The sequence below is a fragment of the Polypterus senegalus genome, chromosome 15 (genome assembly GCF_016835505.1).
Source record: "Polypterus senegalus isolate Bchr_013 chromosome 15, ASM1683550v1, whole genome shotgun sequence".
Lineage (NCBI taxonomy): Eukaryota > Metazoa > Chordata > Cladistia > Polypteriformes > Polypteridae > Polypterus > Polypterus senegalus.
This window is the reverse complement of record NC_053168.1, coordinates 29,600,839-29,622,816: the sequence shown is the minus strand read 5'-3', so window position 1 is coordinate 29,622,816 and position 21,978 is coordinate 29,600,839. Positions and strand designations below refer to the sequence as shown.

The following is a 21,978-nucleotide window of genomic DNA, read 5'->3' as shown; positions in this document are numbered from 1 at the left end:
ACCTTAAATGCCTACTTTCTGTAAGCTGTTAAGGTCTTAACGACCATTCCACAGGTGCATGTTAATTAATTGATTATGGTTAATTGAACATGCATGGAAAACATTGTTTAAACCCTTTACAATGAAGATCTGTAAAGTTATTTGGATTTTTAAAACATTATTGTTGAAATACACAGTCCTGAAAAAGGGACGTTTCTTTTTTTTGCTGAGTATATATATATCCTTATATATAATTAGATACTATCCGTATGTATGGTGTCCGTGTCAATACCTCGACTCAATACAAGTTAGATCCATGCAATGGTACTATGCCCTTATAGTCAGAACATAACGTGGCACACGCAGACGCAGTATTGCATGATTGGCTAAGAATGTTCAAAAGTTTCAGTGACGCCGCTGGACAGCCCGAGTACAGTAAGTCGCTGTTGGTTCGAGCAGATAACAGTAAGTTTGGTTGGTTTTTGGAACGTTGGTTTGGTGGGGCGTACTTTCCAGGACTAACATCGTCGACTGCCTTAAACTCTTCGACTGTAAGTAATTTAGAACATATCGCCATTTGCTTGGTACATCGAAATCTATCTTTGGCCAGTTCGGTTTTGGTATCCATCCTTCTGACATTTATTGGCAAACTGAGTAATGACGGCTGGGTATTAACAACTCAAATAAGGTGCGCCAAACAGCTGAGTTCACATCTCGCAGCCCCGTTTAAACAGGAAGCTCTTCATTACATCGGCTGAATGGTCTATTTTAAGCACAAATCAGTATATAATGTGTATATATAATATATATATATAATGTATAAACATTCAAACCAATTAACCATTTATTTCAAAATGCATGCTGAGAATACAAATGAAAAGACAAACAAGTCAAGATTTTTTTATATTTTCTAATAAATGTACATGTATCGATAATATATACTATATAGATAATGTAATGTATAGATTTTTTTTCCATAAATACCAATCACGGTAACTTTCTAAATATCAAAATGGAAGAAATGTTTTAGCAAGGCCTGCCATTTCCAGTTATACTCCTCAGACCTGGTGGAGATTTTCAAATGGTGGTCTTTCCCACAAAGTAAATAACAAGGATGGAGATTCCGAGGAGCACAAGGTTAACCCTGGCAGTTGTGGATCCATTAAAGTTGCAGAGTTCTGTAGAGCAGCAGCGCATGGACGTGCTGGCCACTCCGATGTTGATGTTGCCCAGGATTGATCCGGCAGTGCAGCTCGTCCCACTCAAACATCCTTTATTGATGGTGGTGCTGCCACCTGAAAAAGAAATCATTCAGTTTTATGTAAAAAGGAAAAAAATAAAAAAAACCAAAATGGACAGATTGGGCAATGATTACTATAAACACAAATCTTTATCTTGATAGCCCAGTATCATCAGTACCTTGAGCTTTCTTCGGGCTTGTGGTCATGAAGATGTTTCCTCTGCGTCTGGCCTAGGAACTGCTAAATGGAGCCGTACACCTGCAGAAGGTGTGCTTCACAGTAGTCACTGATGGTCATCTGCCATCACCATATGGTATCAAGACTGAAACGTATGGGGGCTTCACCCCCAGCTCAGCTTTTACTTTCATGCCAGAGCTGACCTGTTTGCGGTGCAGGTTCTTCTATGTCTCCAGTAGCTCAGAAGTGCAGTGATGACCTCCTCTAGTAGAGGGCAGTGCCAAGAGCAGCCCAACATGTATATTCAAATCAGTGGAGACCTGACTGGGCGGGTGGAGTTAATATGGTGTGACCTTCAGGGGGCGCCATGGAGCTCCAAACCTGAGACACGAGCACACCAAGCTAATCCTGGGTGCATACATTTCTTTTTTATTCGCAATACTTTTATCTCCAAAAAGTAAAACCTCTTTCCGCACCTCTGCCCCCAGACTCTGACTCAGGCCTTGAAGTGAGGTGACTTTCTTTTATGACAGACCCAGGAGTACTTCCAGAGCCCCAGCCTAGCAAAACAGAACCACTTCTGGGTCATATGGGTGCCTCCCAAACCAGAGAGGTGTATTTCCCCCTGGTTGCACCCAAGAACCCTGACAATTATTAATCACAAAGTTTGTGTTTTTTGGTTTCTCTTTATCTTTTTAGTTTTTGACAATGAGTTTGGGCACTTTGATCACCTTCCTTACTAGATTTCTGACTCCATGTCCTTCCATTTGCCCTTATGACAAAACACGTTGTGTTTATAATAATGAACACAACTTGAGTGCTTGGAGAGTTCGAAAACATTTCAAGTTTGGTGACCTTTTATTTTTTTTTTTCAAATGGTTAGGGCAAAATTGCTATGAAATAGTAGGCACACTAAACAAAAGAAACCCCTAAACTTGGAGATTTGTAAGGGGCTGAATTGAGGGTTGGCTTTTAAAGTGCGCAGAAATCAGGTCACTGTAGATATGAGTGAGTAGTGACAAAGTAAAGTCAGTCATGTGAGGAGTTTGAAAATGGCCATTCAGGGGGGTTATGTGACCGCTGCGTCTTGACAAACCTCATTGTGTTTACAGTTAAGATGAACAGTTCTGTTTGAGGATAAAATAAAGTTATCAGACAGACAGACAGATAGATAGACAGACACAGATACATAGATAGATAGATAGATAGATAGATAGATAGATAGATAGATAGATAGATAGATAGATAGATAGATAGATAGATAGACAGATAGACACAGATACAGACAGACAGACAGATAGAGAGATTGTCTGTCTGTCTGTCTGTCTGTCTGTCTGTGAGGTGTCATAGCCAAAGTGTTTATTTTAGATTTGTCAACTGGACTACGTGTGACAAACTCCAGCTCTGACGTCAGGCCCTTTGTATTTGTACTGCATTGACTTCCTCCATGCCCCTTGTCCTGTATATGTGGGTGCGCCTGACTTTGTTCTTTTTCTTGAGAAAAGGACAGAGCAGTAGTAGTTACGCCAGGCAGTGTAATCGTACAGTTGGTGCACTACAAGCTTAAGTGGTTTACTCAGGATGACAGAGTTGGTTCCTGGTGACAGCTAAGATGGCGGCCTTGCGCTTTCCAGCCCAGTTGTTTAGCCATTAGGCTACACTGCTGTGCTTCTCTGGTCCAGGTTCCTGGATGGGGCCTTTTGGGTGTCAGTACATGTGTTCAAGTCTGGTTCTTTACTACATATTCCTTACTGAATTATCATTAATATTCTGCTTATCTAAATGGTTTTTCAAAATAAAAGTGGGACATCTTTAGTAATTGTATTAAATATCAGAGTCAGTAGATGCAGGAGGCCATTTTGTACCATTTAGAATACCTTTTATATGTACTGTACAATATATATGGCCTGAAATACATTTTGATTTATGTTTATTCTTATGTGCTGTATATCTCACGCGTGATCAGGTCGTCCGTCCATTTTCTTGTGTCCTGTTGCAGCACTGCTACTGTGAATGTGACCATTTGTGAAGTACTTATTGCTGTTCTCTCTAAGGGCGAGGGAGTGAGTAGGGGGCTCCTTAATCTGAACACTGAATAGACTTCATGAAAAACTCTGACCTTTCTCTATTTACCACTACTCTGATCTAATCTAATGGATTTTTGGTTTGTTGCATTAAGAAAGTTGAGAAGATCGATTGTCCTTTAATGACTTGTGGGTACTGATCCTGGCTGAAGCCGCTATCACATTACACCAATTCTAGTCAGACGCAATGTCACATTTAATGACTGCAGCTGCTGCTCTTACCTCCCAAGTATGTCACATTATTTGACAGAAATTGCAGGGGGTGACAAATTAGCTGACTCTGTGACGACCTTCCAGCACAGTTTCACATTTCCAAATTATCACAAGCTCGCTTCTTTTTCTTGTAGTCAATAATGTGCTGCCTGAGGGAGTCCATACGAAAATGTTACGAGTATGGCAAATTCAACTGCAATCTCTGCCATTTTTTTTTCTTTTGCCATTCTGTTGTGGTACATAAAACACACGACTTCAGACAGACAATCCTCTCTTCTTTTTACAAGACTCAAAACGCCTCTGTTCCTTACTTCTCGTGGTTGCATTACGAGTATTTTACTTCCAGGCGAGTGCTCATTGGTTGCCAGTTCTCAGGTTGACATTCTTGGGGCGAGTTTGCAGACTAGTTAGAGTGATGTCAGACCACATAACCACTGCTGTCCCCAACTCACTCAGATTATGTAAGTAAAGTCTACAAATGTTTAACGTACTATGGCTTTAAGACCTTCTTGTTTTCATAATGTGTGAGTAAGCAGAGATAAAAAAGAAGAAAAAGAAGTTAAACAAAGCACCTTAGAAAGCACACAGACTCGTACATTTATCCAAGGGGCATGGCAACAGGCTTCTGCTATTTGAATGATATTCAGAGAGCAACCTGAGAAGAGATGTTGGCTGGATGTGAACTGCTGGAAAAACCACCGTATAAAATATCCAAAGAACTTGTACTTGATCTGGAGTGACAATTTACCTCAGCCAAGGAGGGCTCTTTTGGCAGAAACCAAGGAGGACCCACCGTTGTTGGACTAACATAAAAGGGCACAACTGATCTTTGCCCAAACCCACCTAGAAAAAACAAATTCTGCGTCAGAAAGCGTTGTGGAATGATGAAACTAAAGACCAGAGATTTATTTATAGACTACCAGCCGTCCCCCGCGGCTCCGCACGTGTATTAGTGAAGCAGGACAGTGAGGAGGGCCCGCAGGCTCCGTCTCCGATTAGCACGAATATATCGCTCCTGCAAGCGACTTGTGATTCTTGGCGCAATAAGAGAAGTTGCAAAATCAACCGGAAAGTTCAAGCAAACTATAGAAAAAAACCCAATCTAAATCCCTTAAGTAGTTCTCTCATTTGCTAGCTGAGCGGATGTAAGATATGCCCCCGAGGCTGGCACGTGAGTGAGGAGGGCTCTACCCTCCTCACCTTGGCCCACTGCGCGCCTCTCAGATTCGCACAAATAAATCGGTACTGCAAGCGAATTATGATACATAGCTCAATGAGAGAAGTCACAAAATCAACCGGAATGTTCATGCAAACTATAGAAAAAAAACCCAATCTAAATCCGTGAAGCAGTTCTCTTGTGAAAAGCAGACAGACATACAGGCAAACAGACAGACGTTACATTTTTTATATATAGAGAAGAAATAAAGCCTATAAAGTATAGTATACCCTACCTACAGTTTAAACTGGTAGAGGATCCATCATGTCGTGGGGCTGCTTTGCTGCCTCTGGTGCTGAAGGTCTTGGATATCTGAATTGGGTGGTCTATAACACACTCCTAAAATAAGACATGTTTCCCTAATATTTTCCAGACGAAGCCACATGTCCTCACTAAGATGGGGCTCATCATCCAACTGAAGAGGACTTACACTTAAATCCTGTTTAGCATAAAAAGCAACCCCACTGCCTTTTCTGTTCTGTCTATCCTACCTAAAAATGTGTATCCCTCTATGTTACACTCATCTCCATCTTTGTTATTTAACCAGGTTTCCATTATTGCTATAATATCATAATTATGCTCTGCTACAAACAACTCCAACTTACTTACCTTATTTTTGATACTTCTAGCATTAAGGCAAGCTATTTTTAATGTGTTACTCCATCTATATTTACGTGTTTGCCTAGAATTTACAATACTATGCATTTTTATTTCTACACCATTGTTTGTTCTTCCATGTATAGATCTAAATCTGGCCTGTCCTAAACTCCCTGCCCCCCCATTCCCTAGTTTAAACAATCCTCGACTAGCCTACACATACGCCTCCCCAATACATTGGTGCCCCTCCGGTTCAGATGTAACCCGTCACGGCGGAACAGGTCCCATCTGTTCCAAAAGGAGTCCCAATGCCCCATAAACCTTTACCCTTCTACCCTGCACCAAGATATGAGCCACGCGTTAAGCCTTCTAAGCTCCTCAATCTTACCTGGACTGGCGCGTGGCACAGGCCGAACTTCGGAGAAGACTACCTTGTCAGTTCTGCTCCTCAGCTTGGCACATAACTCTTTGAATTTGGATGGCAGAACTGACAGACTACCCTTATGTATGTCATTTGATCCAACATGGACAATGACAACTGGATCCACCCCTGCTCTGGCCAAGAGCCTATCCACCCTTCCAGGGAGGTCTCCTACCTGTGCTCCCAGAAGGCAACACATCGTGCGGGACTCTCTCTCTGGAGCACACCTATACACAGGACATCATAAAAGCAGAGCATTACCAGGCATTGTAGACGTCAATATGCTATCTAATGTCATAATATTAGGTATGTTTTGAAGAATTTGGGTCATCTAGCAGGACGACGACCCAAAACACACACCCAAAAACACCAAGTAATGGTTAAAAAGGAAAAGATATACACATTGTGTGTGACAGAGCAATGAGCTCTGATCTCTGTCTAACTGAAAACTTTTGGAAAGAGTTGAAATCTACTGTTAGTGAAAGGAATCCTGAAAACATTCCAGATTTGAAACAAATTACAACTGAATACTGGGAGAAACTACCATCAGAAAGATGCAAGAAGCTTAGGGTTGGCAACATGATCATTTAAAGGTTTCCATCATTAACAAAGATTAAGAAAAGGGTGCCTGCCTTTAATGCTGTCCATGACTTATATTCACTTTCTGTGGAAAAAAATACATGCAATAATGCACTAATGAGGCCACTTCTGGAGCAATGTGCGTGTAGTTGTGGTCCCCACTCTACAAGAAAGACATAGCAGTACTTGAAGCTGTGCAGAGGAGAACAACCAAGTGCATATCACAGCGTAAGGACGTGTCATACTCCAACAAACTCGGGGAATTAAACCTGTTCGCTCTCAAGCAGAGGAGACTGTGTGGGAACTTAATCCAGGTCTTCAAAATTATAATGAGCAAAACTCTTTCAAGTTGATGGTGGATCACATTCCCAAGAGCACCACTGGAAATTAAGGGGAAGTGTGTTTAGGACTAAAGGCACTTCCAAGAATTGTGGGAATCTGGAATAAAGTACTAAGACGTGCAGCTGAAGCTGAAACCTTGACAACCTTTAAGAAGTACCTGAATTACATTTTGGGACAGCTGAGCTATTAGCTAAACAAGTGAGCCTGATGGACTAATTGGCCTTGTCTCATTTGTCGGATTTCCTATGATCTTACTGTATGTAAGTTGAACAGACACTTTTTTCTGTATGTTAAAAACATCCTATATTTTTCCATCTCTAAAGAAGGCACCTCATCATCCATTGACTGCAAACCAATGGCCCTTACGTCACGCACCCTGATAGACCTTTGAGAGGCTAGTCCTGAGCTACTGTATATGTGGTAGACCACCTGGACCCACTAGAGTTTGCCTATGCAACAAAGATTGGCCTGAAGGATGCAATTATTTATCTGCTTCACAAGACTTATTCTAAACCAGGACAAAGCTGGCAGCACTGTGAGGATTATATTTTTTGATTTCCCTATTACTCCTGTTAAGGGGTAAACTCAGAGATATGCAGGTGTCCTGGATAATGGACCATCTGTCCGCCATGTTTTTGACGTAGATGTAAGTAACATTGGAGCACCACATACAACAGTTCTTCCTCCTTTTCTGTTGTATACGGGGAGTGAATATGAAGGTGGTGCACTACTACAAGTACTTGGGGGTCCACATCATTGACAAACTACACAACTGTACTAACACATAGGAGAAAGGGCAATGCCGACTGTTTTTCTTAGGGGGCTGTGTGTCTTTAATGTGGGTGCACTTCTTTTCATGTTTTATGACTCTGTGATGGCCAGTGTGATTTTCTACTTTTTAATACAGTAATTTAGAGGACAGGCTCAGTTATGGGACACCCTCTGGACCTGCTGGAGGTAGTAACGGAGGAGAGAATTAAAAGCCAGTGTGAACAATGCTGCTCATCTTCCATGTATGTATTTTAATGGTAAATGTTGGTACATTTCCAAATATTTCTAACTATACTTTAGAGGACATACAGTGGGTACGGAAAGTATTCAGACCCCCTTCAATTTTCACTCTTTGTTATATTGCAACCATTTGCTAAAATCAGTATTTTTTTCCGCATTAATGAGCAGTGCCTGGTTGTCTCCACACATACCGCTTAGAATTAAGGCCAAAAAGTTCTATCTTATTTCTCACCATCTCAGAGTCCTTCAGGTGTCTTTTAGCAAACTCCATACGGGCTGTCATGTGTCTTGCCTCTCCTCAGTGTGTGGAGACAACCAGGCACTGCTCATCACTTGTCTAATACAGTCCCCACAGTGAAGCATGGCGGTGGCAGCATCATGCTCTGGGGGTGTTTTTTAGCTGCAGGGACAGGACGACTGGTTGCAATCGAGGGAAAGATGAATGCGGCCACGTACAGAGATATCCTGGACAAAAACCTTCTCCAGAGTGCTAAGGACCTCAGACTGGGCCGAAGGTTTACCTTCCAACAAGACAATGACCCTAAGCACACAGCTAAAATAACGAAGGAGTGGCTTCACAACAACTCTGTGACTGTTCTTGAACGGCCCAGCCAGAGCCCTGACTTAAACCCAATTGAGCATCTCTGGAGAGACCTAAAAATGGCTGTCCACCAACATTTACCATCCAACCTGACAGAGCTGGAGAGGATCTGCAAGGAGGAATGGCAGAGGATCCCCAAATCCAGGTGTGAAAAACTTGTTGCATCTTTCCCAAGAAGACTCATGGCTGTATTAGCTCAAAAGGGTGCTTCTACTAAATACTGAGCAATGGGTCTGAATACTTAGGACCATGTGATATTTCAGTTTTTCTTTTTTAATAAATCTGCAACAATTTCAAAAATTCTTTTTTTTGTCTGCCAATATGGGGTGCTGTGTGTACATTAATGAGGAAAAAAATTAACTTAAATGATTTTAGCAAATGGCTGCAATAGAACAAAGAGTGAAAAACTGAAGGGGGTCTGAATACTACCCACTGTACCTAAAAAGCAATGGTGTCAATAATATTAACCACAACTGGAATGTCTGGTGTATTCATACGATTTCAAAGCAGAGGGTTGCTTTGTGTGGCCTGGTGTTTAGTTACATGAAGCGCTCAGTCTTGCTTTGTGACAATAGCCGTCACTCCTTCCTGTTTTATTTTAATGAACAACTTTTAAAGTTAATGTTTCCCCTACAGTGTGTGCCGGCGTCTGAGATTGGGTACTGTGTATGTGAAAATGACTTACAGCCAATGCATTATTGTGACCAGTGGGCCCGATTATTCAAGAACCAACGTTTACTGCTAAAATCGAATTATGCATAACACATAAATAAAGACTTGCTAGGCTACAAACAGGAGGATCTTTTCTTTCAAGAAACCAAAGGTTAAAATTCCCAGACGTCACTGTTCTCCCAGTTGTTCTTCATGCAAACAGGTTTAGTTTACATACTAACGGTTACTTAATATGTAATAACTTACTAAGTAAGGCCACGTGCAGTAACCTGGGGAATGTAAAATGTTTAACAATTAAAAACAGAGGCATAAAAGACAGGAGGTCAATGGAAAATGTGTTCCAAAGGCCGAGCGTGGTTAATGGTGGTCAACAAAGGGTTAAATGGGCTACTTGATGTAAACAGTTTGAGTTCAGGCAGTCTACCTAATGAAAGGTGAAGTGGTGTCACTATGGCATTCTTATCTGATTGGTAAACTTTGAACAAAGAAAGTCAAGCAAAATGACACCTTTTATTGGCTAACTAAAAAGATAATAGTTAGCCAATAAAAGGTGTCATTTTGTTTGACTTTTCTCTCCATTCATAATGACTAACACGGTACAACACCCTAGTACTACAAAGATTATAAAATAGCTTACATGTAGTTCAGGCACCAAGTGAAGCCATTTCTTTGGGCAGTTGGAAGACATTCCCTGCTGTCCGTACCCGAGACACTGCATACGACCCCTCTGAAGATGGACATATGATCATCAAAGACCACACTGAACACTGTGTAAATAACGGGGGCTGTACCGCTCCCCGAACCCGAACACAGACAGGCACACACTTTTTATTGTCTTGTGGGGCAGCTCTATTCCCCAGCTCCCCATTTCAGAGCATAGTACACACGTAAATAGCACACAATGCTGCTCAGTCTCTTCTCATCTTTCTTTCTTTCTTTTGTTTTTCTGCCGCCTCCACTCCTCTTCACGCCAGCTTTGTCCTCCACCTCCCGACTCTGGCTCTCCGAACGGAGTCAAGTGGCCTCCTTTATAGTACACCCTGAAGTGCTCCAGGTGCACTCCGGTTCTCTTCTGGCAGCACTCTCGGGTGTGGCGGAAGTCCTGCTGTCCAGGGCTGTGGGACTGGCCAGGTGCCCCCCGTGGGAGGTTGCCCTCTCATGTTCTGGGGGAGGTATTGCTGTGACCCTGTCCTCTCCCCCAGTCCTTCCAACAGAGGGGTGTCTGCCACAACACTGTGAGACAATTATATTGTCCTACAAGCTACCTCAATCATTTGTTGGTAGGTGTAAATGCAGCGTTAAAAGCAAGTTAAATATGTTCTCTCTTTTGTACTCAACGTTTCTTCTTTTAATGGCTTTGCTGTGCCTACTGGGAAGGATACACCGTCACAAGTATGGCTACAATTCTCAAAGAACACATTCCCGGCAATCAAGTGTCCCCTGCTGGATACAATATGGTTTTCAAAATGTCATGTGCACCCGTTCCTTTACGTGTAATATAATAAAGAAGAATTTCACTAACCTGCAGAAGCAACACTTGTATAGCACATTCCTGAAGAGCAACTCGTAAATCCTTTCAGCATACAATCAAAATTTGAAGCAGCGTTTGAACACTGAAAACACTGCAGTGCTTCTGGAAAAAGGGGAAAGCGAAGAGTTAGAGACAAAGGTAGAATTCTCAACTTCTCACCATTATGAGATTGTGAAGGGTGGCATTTGGAAAACATCTCTTTAATGTTTTACTCATTGGAATCAAATTAAATGTACCCCTCTGTGCATTAAGAGCATCAATCAGTCCCAGCAAAGCAATAAGCTTTTTAACGTGGGACTGAATCTGAAAATTATCCAACAGGCAGTCAAGTTTAAAATTGAAAGACCTTGGAGCTCCTCAATCTGCCAACCTCCATATGCACAACCAATCCAACAGGCCGAGATTTACATCACCCAAGACAAGACGTGGCTGTTCAAATACAGGATGCCAGTCTATAATTTTTAAAGTTAAGGGTGATCAAGTTGATGAATGGCGATGTAACGCAAACTGCTTCAGTAGTTCGTGCCTGTTCTGATACACCCCATGAAATGAGATATAACTCAAAATTCTATTAGCCTTTTGTTATCTCTTTTCTGTACTGTCGTAATGTAGACGTCGACTCCCACAGCCCCTGTCATTTGGTGCTCTTTCAGTTTTCAGATCTCCCATTGGGCATTCAAATCTAACATTTCTAGTTCCTATGTATGTGTTTTACTTTACATTTACTTATAATAAACTTCAGTTGCCACAAATCTGCTAAGCCTCTATTCTGTGCAAGTCCCACTGTAACAATTATCTGGCCTTCCACTTAGTTTGGTATAATTTGCAAACTTAATCAGCTTATTGATTATATTCTTCTCAAGACTGCTTATGTATATTAATATGAGCAACAGCTCTAGCACAACCTCTGAGGGGCACCACTTTTAATATCGCCTAATTGTGAAAAAGTTCCCCTCACCATAATCCTCTGCTTCCTGTGTTTGAGCCAATTTTGTACCCACCTGTAGACTCTGCACTGAACAATCGTTCCCTTAATAATTCCTTCCATTAATTTATCTGTGGTACATGTTAAGCACACTGCCAGATAGTTACATGGATCTGCCTTTTAAGATAACGGGATAATATTTGCTATTTTCCAGTGTGCAGAAATTTTTGAGAATTCTGTTCAAAGGTTTTGTATGTTTATATATGCAATCAGTAACCTCCATAAGCACTTGAGGGTAAATATTATCTGGTCCTGCTGATTTGTTAGATTTGAGCCTATTTAATCAGAGCAGCACATCTCGTCCTACGATTTCCAAGTCAAATATATTGAAGAGAAAAATAAGAGTTGCAGTTGAGGCAAATAGAACAAGAAGCTTCTGTAATCAAATGTAATTACTGTATACCACTTACATTAATGGTGACCCCTTATTAAGTTACTTTCTCGCACAGTGAAAACAGCAAATATTTGCTTTGCCATTCAGGCTACTTCATAATATGCAACTTTGTGTTTTTAAGTATCTGAGCTGTAATTGACATAGCATGTATAAATATCCCTTTTTAATATGAAAAAAAACAATATATTTGTTGTTTTCTATGTTGTGTAGCTTCTAATATTTCCATTAAAAAAAAAAAAACTGAAAACATACCTGAGCAGGTGGTAAAGCCCATAAGGGAGAGTAAAATCAGGGCGGCTTTCATTTCTGCTTTGTCTCCTGCAGTGCCACAATGTGACTGGTCTCGATCTCAAGTCAGGTTTAAATGTGCCACAAGATCACATTATGTGACGTCTGCTGCTCTTTGTATCAAGTTACCTGATGGGGGGCAGATATGAGAGGTGTTATATGACTGATAGATAAATAAAAATGTCAAGAAAGTAGTCACAATGAGGCATTGTAAATGTACAATGCCAAATTCAAACAAATAAATGATTTGTTTCTTAACACAATTCTCCTTTTTTTCTATAAAGTGTTGTAGGAAAGCATAGCTGAAGTTAGCGCTGAGAGATACAAGCCTGGAAGCCATTCTAGATGGGAGTGCAGTGTTACTCGGTAGATGTTCACAACATATGACTCAGGCGCCACCTCGAGTGGCAGCTTTTCCAGCAGCTCCATGTATGACTTTATCTTTCTACCTTCTATTTTTCTCTATTTCACTGTTAACTCCTACCACGTTCTTTTATGTGAACTTGTTCCCTGGGCACATTTTACTATTGTGAATTTCCCCTTGGGATTAATAAATTATCTATCTCTATGCCACGTGGACAACCTATATTTGTGGACTCTTAACAGACTGACAACTCTATGGAATCAGCCTTCTCTTGAGCAAATGAAGATCAGACACTGAAATTATGTGGCAGATGCTCTGAAATATAAAATGGCCGCTGTGGTGTTATGTTTTACTTTGTGTGTTACAGTACATAGTACAAGTTTGGCTTAAAAGTATCTGTGTGAGTTACCTGACTGTTATGTTACTAAATAGATGCATTATGTTGTACTTTTTACTTTTAGAGTTTGTGAGATGAGCTTACCTGCACAGTCGTAAATCCAATAGCTTGATGTATGAAAGGATAACAGGAATGGTGAGTTCAGCTGTGATCACAGCACTTTACATAACTTTACATATTTTTTCCAATCTGTCATCTTATGTAAAAAAGAGACAGACAAGCTCAATGCTCTGTTGGAGAGGAACAAAACACCCGAGTTCCTTGTTCCTCATCGCCACATTAAATGTATTGCACTTCCAGTTAAGTGAAGCTCATTGGTTGTCAGCTCTCATGCCCACCAAGTCCACCCCCACGTTTGATTTGGCTGGAGTGAGTCGCTGGGTAAGCCAGACTAGACTGCTGCTTTCACAGGATTACACCGCCGACTGTCTCTGTTTGTAATGTTTTCTTGACATGACCTCTGCTTTGAGCATACAGAGGAGCTTGGTGTTTTTTGTAAATATTCATATAGATTTTGTGTAATTACCTAAGTATACGTCTTTTGAGATTGTGTTTGTGATCGTGAACTCGTTTTCCAAATGGAGAGAATTTGCTCCTGCCAGACACGCTGATGCAACAGCTGTAGCAAAATGACATAATGAAACTGCACCCCTCATTTTGCGATTGTCCTGTGGATTTCATCTTATAAGGGACCCATTTTGTGAATGCCGTTATTTAGGACTTATTCAAAAGTCTGCTCAACGATTCTCAATATGCAGATGCCATTGAATGGATTAATGGTGTGATAAAAAATAAACTAGATGTGTAATGACATTGGCCTCAAATGGCGCTTCCACTTATCTTGATGTCAGTATGGGGTACCCCAACAGAACGACTGGACTCTTCTCCTAGGAGGTCCTAATAGGCCGTCCAATGTCTCAGTCAGCTTCAGCACCGTTTACTGTCAAAGAAACAGACATGGATTCTTTGACTGAGAAACAGTGGGGATGGTCTTGTGTTGAAATATGGTGTTCAGTCTGTTGGCCAAAAAGCTCAGTTTTAGTCTCATCAGAATGTAGAACCTTCTTCCAGCTGACTTCAGAGTCTCCCAGGGTCCTTCTGGCAAACTCTAGCCAAAATGGCGTATGCTTTGGGACTCTTTGCCCCCTCTCATAAAGGTGTAACTGGTGAAGCCCCTGTTGTTGTCTGCACTGTCTCTCCACTCTCAACCACTGTAGCTTGTAACTCTTTCAGAGTTCTCATAGGTCTCTTGATGGCCTCTCTCACTTGTCTTCCTCTTCTTGCTGATTATTTTGTTTTTGTGGTTGCTCTGCTCTAGGCAGATTTAGAACTTTGCTGTACTCTTTTCATTTCTTAATGGTTGATTTAACTCGGCACCACGAGGTATTCTGTGACTTGTCAATTTTCTTGCCTCCATTCCCTGACTTGTACTTTTCAATCATCTTTTCAGAGATTTGCTCAGATTGTTCTTTTGTCTTCATTGTGTAGGTTAAACTATTGTTTCTCAACCACTGGGTGGGTCATGGGCTGCCACCAGTGGGTAGCAAGATTCTGGTGTTTATAATGGCAGTGGGTCACAATGCATCAAGAAGTGGGTTGTGGTGTGTCCCGAGGAGGTGGCCCACCCCACGATCTCATTGAATTCACTAAGGGGCTTCTGAAGACACTGAAATGGATCAAAGTGGGTCACGACACCAGAAAGGTTGAGAAACACCGGCTTAGACCACCATACCGACTCAGCACAAGTAGGACCTTCCACTTGCCAGGGGCATTAATACTACGATCAATTAAAACCCCTAAAAGGTGGTCTCCTTTCAACTTGTTCTGTAACTTCTAAAGCCAATTGGCTGCACTAATGGTGGTGTGTCATATTCCATCCATCCATCCATTGTGACGGACAGCCGGGTCCCATGCCCGGCTGGGACGCCCCTGCTGTGTATATTCCGGGGGAGCCACCATGGACAGCTTAGTACCTCCCCCGGGGCGCTTGGTGGCAGCCTACATGGCGGACAGTGATTCCCCAACCACCCGCAGGGCTCCATGGGAGATGGAGTCCTCCACAGCCTGGTTGGGGGCTCGGGTGGCTGCCAGGGGGAGCTGTATGGACTCCGCAGCCCAGCTGCTTGAATTCTCAGCCCCACCCGGAAGGGCAATTAGGACCAGGTGGTCAGCCACCTGGCTTCCGGGTGGGGTATAAAACGGGCCAGCCACCTCCACTCGAGGCCAGAATCGGGAGGAAGAGGACGAGGTTGCCTGGGAGGAGTGGTGGTGCCAGGAAGCGGTTGGTTTGTGTGAGTTTTGGTGCTTGAACTCTGTTGGGCCTGTGGGACACGGGGAAGACGTGTGCCCACGGCTGAAGAAACAAAAATAAAGCCCTTTGAGTGTGAACACGTGCCTCTGCGTAGTCTGTGACGGGTCGGGTGCTATATAGAGCTTGTTTACACCATCCAACCCACTATATCCTAACACAGGGTCACGGGGGTCTGCTGGAGCCAAACCCCAGGCAGGGCGCCAGCCCACCTAACGTGTCATATTAAAGGGTGAAATACTTACACAATCATGCAATTTTTATATTTCCAATTACATCAGACGCTTTTGCAGAGATCTGTTTTCACATTGATATTAAATAGTGCTTTTCTGTTGATCACAGTGGTTCAAAGTTGTAGAACAGAAAATATGAAAGTTTCCGAGGGGTTGGATTCATTTTGCAGTTATTGTAGTTGTCACCATATTAATTGCAGTGAGTGTGTCACACAACACTATTAACATTTATCCATCCATCCATCCATCCATTATCCAACCCACTATATCCTAACACAGGGTCACGGGGGTCCGCTGGAGCCAAACCCCGGACAGGACGCCAGCCCACCACAGAGCACACACACACCAAGCACACACTAGGGACATTTATAACAGAAATAATTTTTTTTATCAAAATTATTTTGGCTTGCCACAATTGAAAAAAATGAAAGCATATTTCATTGCTTGCCTTCTTTGTAATTATTTCAGTAACTTTATTTGCACAAATAATCTTATAAAACTCAAAACATCCTAAACATTAGAACACTCGCCAGTCCCATCCATCTTATTTCCTCCAAGAAAACATCAAGTCGAGTTTTGAAAGTCCCTAACGTCTTACTGTCTACCACACTACTTGATCGCTTATTCCAAGTGTCTATCCGAAATTTACCCTTCAAGTTTTGTGTAAAGTCCAAAAACTTCCTAATGTTTGTGTGAAATTTACCCTTAACAAGTTTCCAACTGTGTCCCCGTGTTCTTGATGAGCTCATTTTAAAATACAAGTCTCGATCCACTGTACTATTGCCTTTTATATTTTTAAACACTTCATGTCACCTCTTAATCTTCTTTTGTTTTAAACTGTAAAGGTTCAGCTCTTTTAATCTTTCCTCATAATTCAATCCCTGTAGCCCTGGAATCAGCCTAGTCGCTCTGGATGTTTTCTAGGGCTGTTATGTCCTTTTTGTAGCCTGGAGACCAAAACTGCACACAGTACTCAAGATAAGGCCTCACCAGTGCATTATAAAGGTTGAGCAGAACCTCCTTGGACTTGTACTCCACACATCGTGCTATATAACCTAACATTCTGTTAGCCTTCTTAATGGCTTCTGAACACTGTTGGGAAGTCGATAGCTTAGAGTCCACTATGACTCCTAAATCCTTCTCATAAGGTGGACTCTCGATTTTCCGACCGCCCATTGTGTATTCAAACCTAATATTTTTACTTCCTATGTGTAATACTTTACATTTATTGACATTAAATTTCATCTGCCACAAATCTGCCCAAGCCTGTATGCTGTCCAAGTCCTTCTGTAATGATATAACAGATTCCAAATTATCTGCTAATCCACCAATCTTGGTATCATCTGCAAACTTAACCAGCTTGTTACTTATATTCCTCTCTAAATCATTTTTATATATTAAAAGTAGCAGAGGCCCTAGCACTGACCCCGTGGAACACCACTCTTAACATCGGCCAGTTCTGATGAGGTTCCTCGCACCATCACCCTCTGCTTCCTGTGTCTGAGCCAATTCTGCACCCATCTAAAAACATCACCCTGAACTCCCACTTCTTTTAACTTGATGCCCAACCTCTCATGTGGCACCTTATCAAATGCTTTCTGAAAGTCCAGATAAATAATATCATAAGCTCCACTTTGATCGTATCCTTTTGTTGCCTCCTCATAGAATTCCAGCATGTTAGTAAAACACGACCTCCCTCTTCTGAACCCATGCTGACTGTTCAGAATAACTCCTGTCCTTGCCATGTGTTGCTCAATCTTATCCTTAATAATTCCTTCCATTCATTTTCCTGTGATGCATGTTAAGCTTACTGGCCTATAGTTGCTTGGATCTGCCCTGTCACCCTTTGTATAAAATGGGATGATATTTGCCATACATTGCAAACATATATTACTATCACAATAAATACAATTTTAACTACAGTATGTATAATTAAAATATATTAAAAATTAAAAGGTAATAGAAATAAAAGTGGTTACCCAGTCTCAGACCCCACTGTTTGTTGTGAAGGGGCTCCCACTACAGTTCAAGCTGCAGGGTCAAAACATGTAGGACTACCACTGATCCACACTTCTAAGTTTTCATTCAAAAACACAAATATTAGACTCTGTTTCTGCCTTTCACGTACACCACTGAAGCATTTTTAATCCTCAAAAATCAAGACTTTTGAAAATGCACCACTTCTAAAAATGGTGCTACAATGTGGGCTGGCGAAACTACAGACTTGTACAAATGCAGACTCTAATTGTCTCTTATTTATTAGCGCTTATTACGTAGCACTTCCCCGGTAAGATCCTGCTCATTGCAAGGTCTCATTCCCTGACTGGTCACCTCTCACAGAAGAAAGCCATATTCAACCACAGCGGATACAGAAGAGTTGCTTTCCATGGCACTTGCTGCGTTTCTTATCTGTATGCATCTAAAATGTGTTTTGTACAGTCTGAATGCTGCATACATGTGCAAAACATGAATCATTTACCAGTTGCTAAAGTTCTGCGATTAATTGCCTGGTTGGCACCGTTACCATCCCTTCAAAAAAGTTTCTGCAGATGTGCGCAGAAAAAAACATTAATGCCATATGAGTTTTTCAGTCCTTTAAGGCCTTGTTCACACGGGCGTTAAGTTTTTGGATAAACGAACTTACTCTAAACGTCCTAAACGTTTATGTTGCATTTTGTGGTGGCGATCGATTGACTTCTACACCGGCGTTCGTTTGTCTCTGTCTAACGCCAGCCTGCAGCCCAAATTGTAGTTTGTGTGTTAACCTGTGGAGGCAGTGTCGGGAACTGGATATGAAAGCCCTTGTCGTTTTATTTGAGGTGCCTCCTTTCAATATGGACCATTTTGCTATGTTAATATTGTTAGATATTAATCTTCTTGTTTTAAAAATACTCGTAATACAGCGACATAGGGAGAGAAAAATCGCCGCTACTGGGTTCATCCTCTGACTGCACAACGTCGGGTTAAAGGAAGGTTTTTTGTGCTTAATGAAGAAATGCGAAAATTTCCGCGCAAGTTTTTTAATTACTGTCGGATGTCGGTTTCCACTTTTGATTGTCTGCTGCAGCTGGTGCAATGCCACATTGCACGCCGATCAACCAATATGCAACTTGGTGTTAGCCCCGAAGAGAGACTACTTGTCACTTTGAGGTAAGGAAACAGTAGTCGAGTGTGCGCTTACACCGGGTTATGCACTGAATGCCCCCGCTCCTCCGGCGTAAAATAAACGCGCAGAAAACGAACTAGAAGCGGTTTCCTTGCGTCTGGGTTTTGAACGCCAAGAAAAGCTGCATGCAACGTTTTTGATGCCGTATAAACGCGCTGCCGGACAAACGACGTCACCAAAGCCCGTGTGAACACTCTCATTGACTCCTACGTGTAAAACACTCGGCGCTTGATCCGCCACCGGACGCTACGAATGCAAAAAAAACGCTCGATTTTAACGCCCGTGTGAACAAGGCCTTAGTGTGGATGGAGATACTTTAATAAACAATTTGAAAATGATTGTGTGTATGAAGATTGTTTTCATTTAAAAACAGAATCCAAGAAAACAAGGCCAGAAAATAATAATAAAATAATAATAAAAAATACATAAATAAATCCAAACAGACAGGCACTCCAGTATAAACACCAAATGACTCCCACTCCTAGTCTGGTCGGCTAACTTATATAGCCAGAGGGAGGGGCCAGGAGTGATGATGTCACTGTGTGCCCGCCACTCATAGGCTCCGCCCACAAAGAATGTGAAACACGTTTAAGGAGACAGAACACAATGATAAACAGAAACACGTGTAAACATGAGCAGATAATCAACTCAAAAAACAACACAAATAATGATAAAATATATAAACATATTGTCTGCTAACATTTATATTATTAATATCTACGTATGTTTCATAATTTTGCCACTTCCCATTGTTGTTGCCTCTGCTGCCATTTTTAATGCAATACATATATACAAGTCTCTTGTGAGGCTTTATTGGACTTGTTTGTAATTTGTTAATTTGAAATCAAAATGGATGGATGGATCGATCATCGACCACTGAAAGTGTCGGGGGGATGTGGCCCCAGAGATTGCTTCAGGTCAGCACACGTAGCACAATTCTGGAGTGTTATTAAGATGACTCAGAGATATTATAGTCATGTGTTTTCATGGCATTTTTTCCACTTCCACAGTAATTTTCTTATAATACCTGCAAATGACATGCTGCAGATTCTTTTACTCTGCGTAATGTCAGCGGCAGGGTGGTACAGTCATAGTGCTGCTTCCTCACAGTAAGAAGACCAGGGTTCATGTCTGGGGTCCTCCATGTGTGCAGTTTGCATGTTCTCTGCGTCTGCGTGGGCTTCTTCCCACAGTCCAAAGACACATATACTGTATGTTAGGTGAATTGGTGACACTAAACTGGCTCGTGTGTGTGTTCGCCCTGCCTATGGTAGATGGGAGAGGCTCCAGCACGGTCCCCAATCCTGGTCTGGATTACGCGGGTTACGGTTTGAAAATGACATGGCTGTATAATGCTATTCCTATTTACCAAGATCATCAAGCACCATGCCTCCACTGTCCTTGTCCAACGGCTGAATCTCATTCGTTTATGCAAAAGGTCTCATTTTCTGACACTGCATTTTTCTGCTGAGTGTTGCAGTATGCATAAAACAAAACATCACAAAATATAATAGACAGTGATGAGCAAAAGGCGTTCCCAAAAGTGAAGCTAAAATCCGTTTTACGTTAGTTTATACATGCTTTTTGGGGAGTTGACAGAAACGAACTTGGCTCCTTTGGGGTTTAGCAATAGCGTACGCACCTTTTGCACCCGTCAATGTTTCATGAAAGGTTCCATTTAAAAAAAAAACGGGCGAACAGTGTTTTTATGAAATACAATATAGCTAAAGACAACACACGATGAAACAAAAAGGCGTACTGCTAAACAGAAGATCTAATCTAACAAATCAATGAAATTATACAAAGTTGAAAAAATAAATACCTGCGGTTATTCAATTCGGTTTGCGCAGTGCGCTGATCCAATTGAGTGTAACTTCAGCCCGGCTGATCAGGCGGACTCACATCAACCACCGCGCACTCGTGCAGCCTGATGGGAAGTGTAGTCTCTAATCGCCGGCACATCGAGGTTTGCAGAAAAGAGACAAGAACATAAGGAGGAAAAAATTGTTACATTTATTAAACGTTATTTTTCCTGACACAGTGGCGTGGATTTAGCTGCTTACTTAACACGCCGTTAACATGTTTAGTGATTCGTTTTTTTTAAAAAAAAAAGCAAAACAAATACAGTTTCCCTCGAATCCCGGCTTCATTAATGTTCCGCAGTCCATGAGATGGATGGTTAATTTTCATGTGTATTTATTTTTACTTTTTCTATTTGTTTCTTAATTGATTTATTTCATTTTTATTTTTTATTAATGAAGAAAATAACATTGCATACAATTAAGTCGAACGTATGCAACAAATTGGTTTCATAGTCAAGCTAGAAAATCAGATAGTTAAAAAAAAAGAAAGCAAGAACAAAAAAAGACAAAAACTAATAAAACTGAATCTGAAGTCCATGGGATTGATGGAGCAGATGCTCTGAACCATTCGTCCATTCATCCATTATCTGAACCACAAAATGAAAATAATATGGGAGAGCCCTTACGTGAAAATATCAATACGGGATACTTGCACGTATGTACAAGATACAAGTTAGACCAGGGGTGCCCAATGTGTCGATCGCGATCGACCGGTAGATCACAAAGGTAGTGCAGGTAGATCGCGTTGTATTCCAAAAATTTTTTTTAAAAGTTAGTCTATCATATATCCGCCCATTTGCCACTTGATTGACATACAGGACGGCCAGTCTGAGATCTCTTCTCTTCTAACACACTGGTCATCCCGCACGCACTATCAAACAGGCGAGCTACTGTAAAACTCAGCCTATCTAAGTGATCTAGTTAGCCTTCCAATTTATATCGACTAAAGAAGGGATTTAAAAAAAATGTTTGAGGAGGGTATGGGCTGGATGTGGAATTGGAAGAAGATTTTTTTTCTCACAACGTCACAATCGAAGTGCGTTTGTCTGATCTATCAGTGCTATTCCAAAGAAGGAAAATGTGGAAAGGCACTTTGGAACTTTTCATAAAAACTACGAAACTGACGTCCTTCCGAAAAGCGATCTGAGAAAGAGAAAGGAGAGGGAACTAAAATCGCAGTTAATCGGACAGCCGTCATTTTTCACTCGGCTGAATTCAAAAGCTCCTTGACTGCATTATTCGGCTCTACTTATTTATGCGAGTTAGCCTTTTCCCACATGACGATTATTATATCCAAATAGAGTAGTGACCATAGAT

At 41.5% G+C, this 21,978-nt stretch overlaps 1 protein-coding gene across 2 annotated transcripts; it reads right to left on the bottom strand.

Annotated features, from left to right (window-relative positions):
• Positions 1 to 897: 897 nt before the first annotated feature.
• Positions 898 to 20,747, bottom strand: LOC120515768 (lymphocyte antigen 6E-like). 2 transcript variants are annotated; one of them, XM_039737062.1, is made up of 4 exons: positions 20,622 to 20,747; positions 12,296 to 12,460; positions 10,656 to 10,763; positions 898 to 1,274 (listed from the first exon to the last, which is right to left on the bottom strand). In XM_039737062.1, exons 2-4 carry the CDS (start codon positions 12,345 to 12,347, stop codon positions 1,057 to 1,059), a joined length of 378 nt encoding a protein of 125 aa, XP_039592996.1. In that variant the 5' UTR covers positions 12,348 to 12,460; positions 20,622 to 20,747; the 3' UTR covers positions 898 to 1,056. The 2 variants fall into 2 exon arrangements, with proteins under 2 accessions (XP_039592996.1, XP_039592995.1); XM_039737061.1 differs by having other exon boundaries at positions 900 to 1,274; positions 10,656 to 10,766; positions 20,622 to 20,744.
• Positions 20,748 to 21,978: the final 1,231 nt, after the last annotated feature.